Here is a 10,370-nt window from a genome sequence, read left to right as displayed (position 1 = left end):
AAGTCAAACCATTCAATATCACGGTAATCCAAGTCTATGCCCTGACCAGTAATGCTGAAGAAGCTGAAGTTGAACAGTTCTATGAAGACCTACAAGACCTTCTAGAACTAACACCCAAAAAAGATGTCCTTTTCATTATAGGGGACTGGAATGCAAAAGTAGAAAGTCAATAAACACCTGGAGTAACAGGCAAATTTGGCCTTGGAGTACAGAATGAAGCAGGGCAAAGGCTAATAGAGTTCTGCCAAGAGAATGCACTGGTCATAACAAACACCCTCTTCCAACAACACAAGAGAAAACTCTACACATGGACATCACCAGATGGTCAACACTGAAATCAGACTGATTATATTCTTTGCATCCAAAGAGAGAGAAACTCTATATAGTCAGCAAAAACAAGACCGGGAGCTGACTGTGGCTCAGATCATGAACTCCTTATTGCCAAATTCAGACTGAAATTGAAGAAAGTGGAGAAAACCACTAGGCCATTCAGGTAGACCTAAATCAAATCCCTTATGATTATACAGTGGAAGTGAGAAATAGATTTAAAGGACTAGATCTGATAGACAGAGTCCCTGATGAACTCTGGACGGAGGTTCGTGACATTGTACAGGAGACAGGAATTAGGACAATCCCGAAGAAAAAAAATGCAAAAAAGCAAAATGGGTGTCTGAAAAGGCCTTGCAAATAGCTGTGAAAAGAAGGGAAGTGAAAAGCAAAGGGGAAAAGGAAAGACATAACCATTTGAATGCAGAGTTCTAAAGAATAGCAAGGGGAGATAAGAAAGCCTTCTTCAGAGATCAATGCAAAGAAATAGAGGAAAACAATAGAATGGGAAAGACTAGATCTCTTCAAGAAAATTAGAGATACCAAGGGAACATTTTATGCAAAGATGGGCTCAATAAAGAACAGAAATGCTAGGGACCTAACAGAAGCAGAAGATATTAAGAAGAGGTGCAAGAACATACAGAAGAACTGTACAAAAAAGATCTTCACAACCCAGATAATCACAATGGTGTGATCACTCACCTAGAGCCAGACATCCTGGAATGTGAAGTCAAGTGGGCCTTAGAAAGCATCACAAAACTAATACAATATTGTAAAGTTTAAAAATAAAATAAAATTAAAAAAAAATAAAAAAGAAAGCATCACTACGAACAAAGCTAGTGGAGATGATGGAATTCCAGTTGAGCTCTTTCAAATCCTAAAAGATGATGCTGGTGAAAGTGCTGCTCTCAATATGCCAGCAAATTTGGAAAACTCAGCAGTGTAACAGGACTGGAAAAGGTCAGTTTTCATTCCAATCCCAAAGAAAGGCAATGCCAAAGAATGCTCAAACTACCACACAATTGCACTCATCTCACAAGCTAGTAAAGTAATGCTCAAAATTCTCCAAGCCAGGCTTCAGCAATACGTGAACTGTGAACTTCCAGATATTCAAGCTGGTTTTAGAAAAGGCAGAGGAACCAGAGATCAAATTGCCAACATCCGCTGGATTATTGAAAAAGCAAGAGAGTTCCAGAAAAACATCTATTTCTGCGTTATTGACTATGCCAAAGCCTTTGACTGTGTGGATCACAATAAACTGTGGAAAATTCTGAAAGGGATGGGAATACCAGAACACCTGACCTGCCTCTTGAGAAATGTGTATGCAGGTCAGGAAGCAACAGTTAGAACTAGACATGGAACAACAGAATGGTTCCACAGAGGAAAATGAGTATGTCAAGGCTGTATATTGTCACCTTGCTTATTTAACTTATATGCAGAATACATCATGAGAAATGCTGGGCTGGAAGAAGCACAAGCTGGAATCAAGATTACCAGGAGAAATATCTATAATCTCAGATATACAGATGACACCACCCTTATGGCAGAAAGTGAAGAAGAACTAGAGCCTCTTGATGAAAGTGAAAGAGGAGAGTGAAAAAGTTGGCTTAAAGCTCACATTCAGAAAACTAAGGTCATGGCATCCAGTCCCATCTCTTCATGGCAAATAAATGGGGAAAGAGTGGAAACAGTGGCTGACTTTATTTTTCTGGGCTCCAAAATCACTGCAGATGGTGATTGCAGCCATGAAATTAAAAGACGCTTGCTCCTTAGAAAGAAAGTTATGACCATCCTAGATAGCATATTAAAAAGTAGAGACATTACTTTGCCAACAAAGGTCCGTCTAGTCAAAGCTATGGTTTTTCCAGTGGTCATGTATGGATGTGAGATTTGGACTATAAAGAGGGTTGAGTGCAAAAGATGCTTTTGAACTGTGGTGTTGGAGAAGACTCTTGAGAGTCCCTTGGACTGCAAGGAGATCCAACCAGTCCATCCTAAAGGAGATCAGTCCTGGGTGTTCATTGGGAGGACTGATGTTGAAGCTGAAACTCCAATACTTTGGCCACCTCATGCGAAGAGCTGACTCACTGCAAAAGACCATAATCCTGGGAAAGATTGAGGGCAGGAGGAGAAGGGGGTGACAGAGGATGAGATGGTTGGATGGCATCACTGACTCAATGGACATGGGTTTGGGTGTACTCCAGGAGCTGGTGATGGACAGGGAGGCCTGGCGTGCTGCAGTTCATGGGGTGCAAAGAGTCGGACATGACTGAGTGACTGAACTGAACTGAACTGAACTGAATACCAAAATAGTCTTTAAGATTAAGAGTATTACCATAGATTAATGAGAATATTTTATAGTGACAAAAGGAAATATAATCAAGTATATAGATAAGAATACTAAACACAAAGCATTCAGATAGATCAACTAAAGAGGTCTACTGCTGCTGCTGCTGCTAAGTCGCTTCAGTCGTGTCCAACTCTGTGCAACCCCATAGATGGCAGCCCACCAGGCTCTGCCGTCCCTGGGATTCTCCAGGCAAGAACACTGGAGTGGGTTGCCATTGCCTTCTCCAAAAGATGTCTACAGGCCTGTCTATAATCATAGTTAGAGACTGTGTTAAGAAGCATAGAAACCTATCCACTCATTTCCTAGGCTCTTGAGGGGCATGTTCCTCAGTGCCTCTACTGGACTCCCTTTATATCCCATTGCCATATTCACCCTGGTGGCGGTTTAGTCAGCTAGGTCATGTTTCACTCTTGCGATCTCATGGACTGTAGCCCACCAGGTTCCTCTGTCCATAGGATTCTCCAGGCAAGAACACTGGAGTGGGGTGCCATTTCCTTCTCCAGGAGATCTTTCCAACCCAGGAATCGAACCCAAGTCTCTGTCATTGCAGGTACATTCTTTACCAACTGAGCTAAGAGGAAAGCCATAGAATATTCACCATGTTCTACACTAATTAGTTGTTTACAAACTCATCTTTCCTTGCAAGCACAATGTCTGCAAACACAGTGGATAGTTAGTGAATGTTTAGTGAAAGAATAAATGAATTCTTAAGCACTATCATTTATAACTAAGGGGCAAGTTACTTTCTCTTTTTCAACCAATTACCTTCAGTATTACTCACCTTTGACCCCGAAGAACAGCTGTATACAGGTGAATACACTGACTGTCTTGAACCAACCAATATAGGAACCCATCACTAAGGTCTAAAGTTAAAGCAATTACCTAAATAGAAAATAAGGAAAGAAAACAAATCAAATACATGTTTAATCTTTGTGATTACATCATGCTTAAGCTACAGATTTCTCTTCAGCATCTTCTTTGGAATAATAAACTTAGTGATTTTTACCTTTTACTGAGTATAAATATCATGTATATATGCTTATTACTATGTAGTTTGGATATAAGCACTGGTTTCCTAAAAATCCTCAAATGGCAGGAACTATCTATTATTCACTTCTATATACTTATCTCTAGTGGTTCTCAAAGTTTGATTTTTGGACTACCAGGATCAGCATCACCTGGGAACTTGTTACAAATACAAATTTTCAACCACACTCCAGGTCCTACTGAATGAGGAACTTTGAACCACTGTGCCAAGCCTTGTCTAAAGCTAGCACAACTTTGGACTCTTCAGCCACATAAGTCAGTGAATCTGATCGTTGTTTAAATCAGTTGTTCTCAAACATTGCTGCAGATTAGAATTAACTGTGATTCTTTAAATATATCAATTTCCAGTCTGGCATTCTGTTAAATTTTGATCTCTGGAGATGGTACCCAGTCTCCAGTGTGTCTTCAAATTCCCCAGATAATTCCAATGTGTCACCAAGTTTGAGAACCAACCATTCAAGCCATTTTAAATTATATTAATATCTGTTAATTACAACCAAAAACATGCTGATAATTTTCTAAATACAATATAGACATGGTTTTCACGTGATACAATTGGATAGAGTCGTGTACATATGGAACTTTAGTCCCATTTCCAGCTGACATCTTACAACCACTTTTTATTACTCTCTCTTTGTCTTCTTGTTACAATTTGTGTCTTAAGTCCATTTGATTAGGTGAGACCTGTGGAAAGACTGAGTCTCCTATGAAATAGAGTGCAAGAGATAGAATTTACAATCCAAGGGATCTTTTTTGCTTTCTTTGGCTTTATTGTATTGAGATTACAAGGAGTCTGACCTCAGAGTAGTGGAGTCTTTCTAGAGCAGACCTGGAGGCTAAGAGGTATCAGATAAAATAAAGTTGATGACTATACCTTTAGCAAGATATAACAGCATATAAACAAAAACATCAATCAGGGAAAAATATAAAAAGAATGCAATGAAGTATCCAAGAACTAAAAGTACTTGGTTACCCAAGACTTGCTATAAAGAAATAATCTCAAGTTTCATGGCTGCCAGAACCTTCAGTCATCATATGAATCACAGCCTTTTGTCTTTAAGAAAACTCAACCTACTCTTTTTCCAAAAGGTAGAAAACTATTCTAGCAATTCCCAGCCTTTGGGGAATTGAATTATGTCCTTGCTTCAGGCTAAAAGAGATTTATTGATAATTTTTCCAGTTAAAGTGAAACCAAGTTAATATTGCTTTTTATCTATAATGAGATGCCCTCGAGTTTTATAAATCACAGATTAACTCTACTTTATCTCTTAAAAAAGAAGATTCTATGACTCCCTTTGCTGAAATACAACAAACTATGTCAGCCATAAGTCAAATTCAGGGGATGGGTCATTACCCCATTCCTTTACACAAGCCATTGGAGCCCATGGTTAAAGAGTGTCAGAGGGTGTTCCATAAACCTTTGGAAACCATCATTATGTCTAACAAAGCCCATCCCTTGGAAATAATCCCTTTGATCTAAATTAAAACCTTGAAGTTTAATCCTGTGGTAAAATGTACTATATACTATGAGTCCTACATCTTTTCACTTTAAAGGAATATCTCATTTCATTTTCCCTTTTCATCATACAAATGAGTCTTTCTATAAATGACTTTTATTATACCTGTTGATTTCAAAGTTATCTTATGACTCCATGATAAATTTGTGAGTAACATGTAAAGGAATGACAATGAGAGGGAAGGCTTTACTCAGTGTAAAACATATTACCTTCAAAACACTCACTAGCATTAACAGAGACAGATGAATAAAACATCAAACAGCGGAACCAGAACACATATTGGCACAAGCAGCAGCACCATTAGCCAGCCTGAGAGAGAATCTGGAGTGGATTTTAAATAAAAATGTATTTCCTCAAACATGCTGAGATGTCTAAAAATTCACTCATTTATAGAAAAGTTCCCAGGGCCACTCCAGGGCAATCCTGAGTAGATGTTTCCCAAAGGACGAGATCAGGACAACAGGGTGATTGCAGACGAAGTCAAGGGGATGAATAGGAAGTTACTCTTGAGATACTATTATCTTTAATATGCCTTTAAAAAAAGAGTTTTTCCCCTAAAATTTTTTTATTGAAACATAAAAAATATACTTTGTATTCAGACTCAAGTGGCCCCAAAATACAATTAAGGGATCTTTTCATTATTTGACAGAAATGAATAATCTCTGGTGTGTAAACTTCTATTTCTTTTAAATACCTGTGTTATAATCTGTATATGAAAATCTTAGGAATTATAACCAGCATGTCTTTTGGAATTGAGGATCAAATGACTCAACAATTTGTTTGTTTGTTTATAAATGATCTGGTATACCTATACTATGTATGTTTTATCTCTATTGACAACAAAAAGGGATAAAAATTTTAAGAAATATTAAATAGAAATAGTATGAATGATTTATTTCTTCCTCATACTTTTCAGTAATTTCTAAAATTTCTACAGTAGACATATTCTTAAGATCATCAGAAAAAATAAAATTTCAAAATATAGATGGATAGCTAGAGGGAACCTAAACAGGATCAAGAAAAATAGATATTGCTTCTAGAAGTTGAGGAAGTAAAAAAATTTGCCTTAGAATCATTTCTCTTAATATATTAGTGCATTTTTTAGATTGAGTTACAAAATATAACAACTATTGAGTGGTTGTTCTCACTACTTCCCATGAATTATCTCATTTAATCATCACAACAACCCTAAGAAGGAGGACAATTGTTAATATTCCCATTACTCAGTTAATGAAGCAGTCACAGAGAAGTCAAATAACTTTCCTAGGAGCTGCATAGTTATTAGAGCAGTCAGTACCAGAAACTGACTAAAAATAATAAAACACCTAATAATCACCCAAGAAGACGTTCTCACATATCTGATAGAATTCCTAAAGACTATAAAAATGGACAAATTAAGATGCTCTTAAAGTGTGAGTCCATTCAAGATAAAGCAAAATATAAAAATCTCCATATTATATTTTATTTAATCAATTATGACAATCAAATAAGACTTAGAGAAATTTGGTTATACCAAGATCTTACCATAGTAGTATTTCCTTTCAGATTCTACCTGAAGTATTCACAACAAGTGGAAATAGTATTATTATAACTATACAACAGCATTATTTAGTATAATTAAATAATCAGATCTTATGTTTTGAACTTTCACCTTTTTCCCAGAAAACCAAGGCTGTGCCTGTAATACAAGTGGACTTTCTCCATTTAGCCTGGTACTTTCAACTGAATATAACGTGGTCCAATAGAGATATCCACCAACCGAGTCCACCACCATATCATTTACCAGCAACTTCACGTGAGTCACGATGTCTGTGTGTCCTGTCAACACAGACTGCCTTTGAATCTATGAAATAATCATAACTCAGTTTTAGTGATTTTTAAATGGCATCATTATTTCTGAATAGTTTATTGCAATTGTTAGTAAATTACTGCATTCATCCATTCATTTCTCCAACCATAAATATTTACTGGCACTCTGTGCTGAGTCATGCGCCTAGCTTGGGGAATGTAATTACAAGGAAGCTTACTCCTTTTCATGTCTCCAAAGAGAAAGGAGATACACTTATTTTGAGTTAATACTTGCTGTTTCTAATCATACACCTAGACAATCAACACATAATCAAAACATAAGAATGTATTTGATTAGATTCCCAAAGATGTATACTCCAAATAGTGATGTCTCTCCTTGCTCCTCTCTGTTTAATCTCCCTAATATTAATTACTATAATTAAGTACCTATTATATGCCAGGCACCGTACTTCTTTTTTATCTTTAAAATATTAGTTATTATAACCCTCACATTAAGCCTGTAAAGAATTTCCATTTCCTACTTTTTCACAAGTAAAGCTGGGTTCAAAGAGGTGAAGTGATTTTTCAAGAAGTTAAATCATTTTATAAGAAACAGAGCAAATACTTGAAACCAGTTTTTATACTACTCTACCACTTCCTCCTTCAAAACTATTTTCATACTAATCCATTTTGGGAATCATTCTCTGATTAACCCCACTCAGCTCCATTCTGCCTACAAGTCATTGGCACTTATGAATTCAGACTATATCATATTACTTTGCTTCTAAATACAATGCTCTGTCCCTGGAGAAATGGCAACCCACTCTAGTATACTTGCCTGGAAAATTCCATGGACAGAGGAGCCTGGTGGGCTACAGTCTATGGAGTCACAAAGAATCGGACACAACTGAGCACACACAACAACAATGCTCTGTGTGCTTCTTCTAATGATTCACGATGTTTTCTTTTTTGACACTGGTCTTAGCTGTGGCATGTGCTATCTAGTTTCCTAACCAGGAATCGAACCCAGGCCCCCCCAGGAATTTGGAATGTCTTACCCACTGGACCACCAAGGAAGTCCCCATGAATTTATTTTTATGTCATGAAAAGAGCAGGGGCAAGTGGTGATGGTCGTGCAGCAAACACACTAAAAACCACTGCATTTTATATAATCGAAGGTTGAGTTTTATGGTACATAAATTATATCTCAACAAAGCTGATATATTTTTTTCAAGGGCAGGGACATGACTACTATTTTCCTCATATTCTCTACTATGCCAATTGTCAAGGCTCTAAACATACTGGTAACAGATAATGAATAAATAAACAAATGGATATGTGCCCTCCTGATTAGGAAACAATTTTGTACCATAAAACCAAAATGACTCTTCTGTATCGTAAAACTGAAGCAATCTTTTTCTTGATCTATTAGACCGTTGATCTCATCATCAACCGTTCTTTTCTTCAGTGTGCACAATGCACAGGATGTCTTCATCTGGCCCCCAAATCCCACCCTGTCTGCCCTCCTCAGTGCCCCCTGAGCCTGACAGTGATGGCCTGCACCAACCTAGCTCCCTGTTCTCTGGCTTCCAGGGAGGTGCAGCCAATGGAAGCAGTGGCAGAAGATCAGAGGGCAGAAGAAAAGAGGGATGGAGGTACATGTGTACTGTCGTATCATTCCTTGCTGGACTATACCTTTTGACAATGGCTGGTTTTCATGTTGGCAACTCTGCTAAAGCTACAGCCCTCACCATTCTTTCCCTTCTTTCCCTTGTCCTCTCTGCCTAGAGGCAGTAATATCCTCCCACACTTGCTAGCCCAGAGCGTGCTTCACCATCCGATGCTCATTTCCTTAGCCCTGTCCATGCTGTTGAAAATAGTCCCCTCCCTTAGTTTCTTTTCATTATGCCTTTGGGGTGTGCCATCTTCCCCAGGACACTACTCCACCGGTGAACATTTTAATATATTTATTTCAAGATATTATTGAAAATACATAACTAATCAAATAGTGATATAGACTTTCCTTTCTACATGAATATTTTAATTAAAAGGTGAGTAGGCTTAGAGACAAATATTAAGTAAATAATAACATAGGTGAAACACAAGTATGAAAAAAATCATGAAAATGACATTCCAGTCACTGAAGTGGGTAGGCATTGTTTGAGAGCATGTAGGATGTCAGGCTTTAACTTACCACATAGGTCTTTCCAGCCCAGTAGAGAAAGTGACCCAGCCACTCAAAAGCTAAAGCCCCTGCTCCTGCAATGTTGGGTATGTGATAATTCTCTGAGACGTCTGTCCCATTCAGCAGCCATACGTAAACATCACCTTTCATGTCGCTGTAGTAGAGGCTGTTGTTATACCAATCCATGTCTCAAAACAAAGTGAATTGGTAGCAGTTATTTTCTCGTGTATGCCGGTGTAAACACAGCGTGTCAGCAAATCACACATGCACCTCAGCAATAACATGGATATTCACTAGAGCTTCAGAGATGTGTCAAGAATGCTTCAATAACATTATTCTAAAATCTTAAGCCCTGGAACTAGACACAGGAACTAATATTCATTGAGCATCTACTCTTTGCCAACATCGTCCTGGGCACTTTTATGTATCTCACTCAACTCTTAAAGCTCTAAAGTAGAAATCATTTCCATTTTTTGACATGGCAAACCCAAGACTAGGTGAAATTATCTATTTTGCCCAAGGTCTCACAGATGAAAAGAGGAGGAACCCAGACTTGAACCAACTTCAAAGTATCATTCTTTCCATTAGTACCACACTACCTCCTAAGTCCAGCTCATTTTGGTCAGAAGTGCTACGGTAATTTTTAATGACCAAATAAAGAAATCAAATAAGTAGATAATTACAGAAGATGCCATTAAGTAATAAATGGGTAGTTTTGCCTTAGGCATTTATTACATAATCTGCTTTGCCATGAAATTCTTTCTTATGTTTTATTTAGAACTTCATATAGCTGTTCTGTGCTCCAGTCTTATAGCAAACTCATAACAAATTACTTAACTATAGCTATCTTCATGGAACAGGATAGGCTGTTAGTTTGAGATGACACTGAGAGATTAAAATACACGAGAAGTGTATCAAAGCCTTCCTGAAATGGGCATACATCATTAAATAACCTCACATTTTGTGGAGTAATAAATGGCCCTCCTCCTTGAGGACAGACATTTTCTTCATCATGTCACGGGCAGTATAATTCAGTCAATATTTTTTCCTTTCCTTATTGACCTAATATTAAAACACTCAATTCTTCTGATTGGTCGAATATCTCAGGAAGTCTAACAACTAGAAACCTGCCATCCAAGTGTACAGGGAACTTGGT

The 10,370-nt window shown here is 37.6% G+C and overlaps 1 protein-coding gene and 1 long non-coding RNA gene across 2 annotated transcripts in view; one reads left to right on the top strand and one right to left on the bottom strand.

Annotated features, from left to right (window-relative positions):
* The window catches only part of ROS1 (ROS proto-oncogene 1, receptor tyrosine kinase), a 119,315-nt gene that overhangs the window by 70,537 nt on the left and 38,408 nt on the right, over positions 1-10,370 (bottom strand). The window contains exons 16-18 of the mRNA XM_010861810.1: positions 9,224-9,405; positions 6,893-7,084; positions 3,459-3,559 (exon numbers count right to left, since the gene is read on the bottom strand). Of these exons, the coding sequence (XP_010860112.1) occupies positions 3,459-3,559; positions 6,893-7,084; positions 9,224-9,405 (475 nt within the window). The remainder of the gene's footprint in view (positions 1-3,458; positions 3,560-6,892; positions 7,085-9,223; positions 9,406-10,370) is intronic.
* Positions 1-10,370, top strand: part of LOC105004257 — a 124,496-nt gene that overhangs the window by 89,250 nt on the left and 24,876 nt on the right. The window lies entirely within an intron of this gene.

The sequence above is a fragment of the Bison bison genome, unplaced genomic scaffold (assembly GCF_000754665.1).
Source record: "Bison bison bison isolate TAMUID 2011002044 unplaced genomic scaffold, Bison_UMD1.0 scf7180017864473, whole genome shotgun sequence".
In the NCBI taxonomy this organism is placed as follows: domain Eukaryota; kingdom Metazoa; phylum Chordata; class Mammalia; order Artiodactyla; family Bovidae; genus Bison; species Bison bison.
Note: the sequence above shows the minus strand (reverse complement) of the source record. Positions and strands in the feature narration are given on the sequence as shown.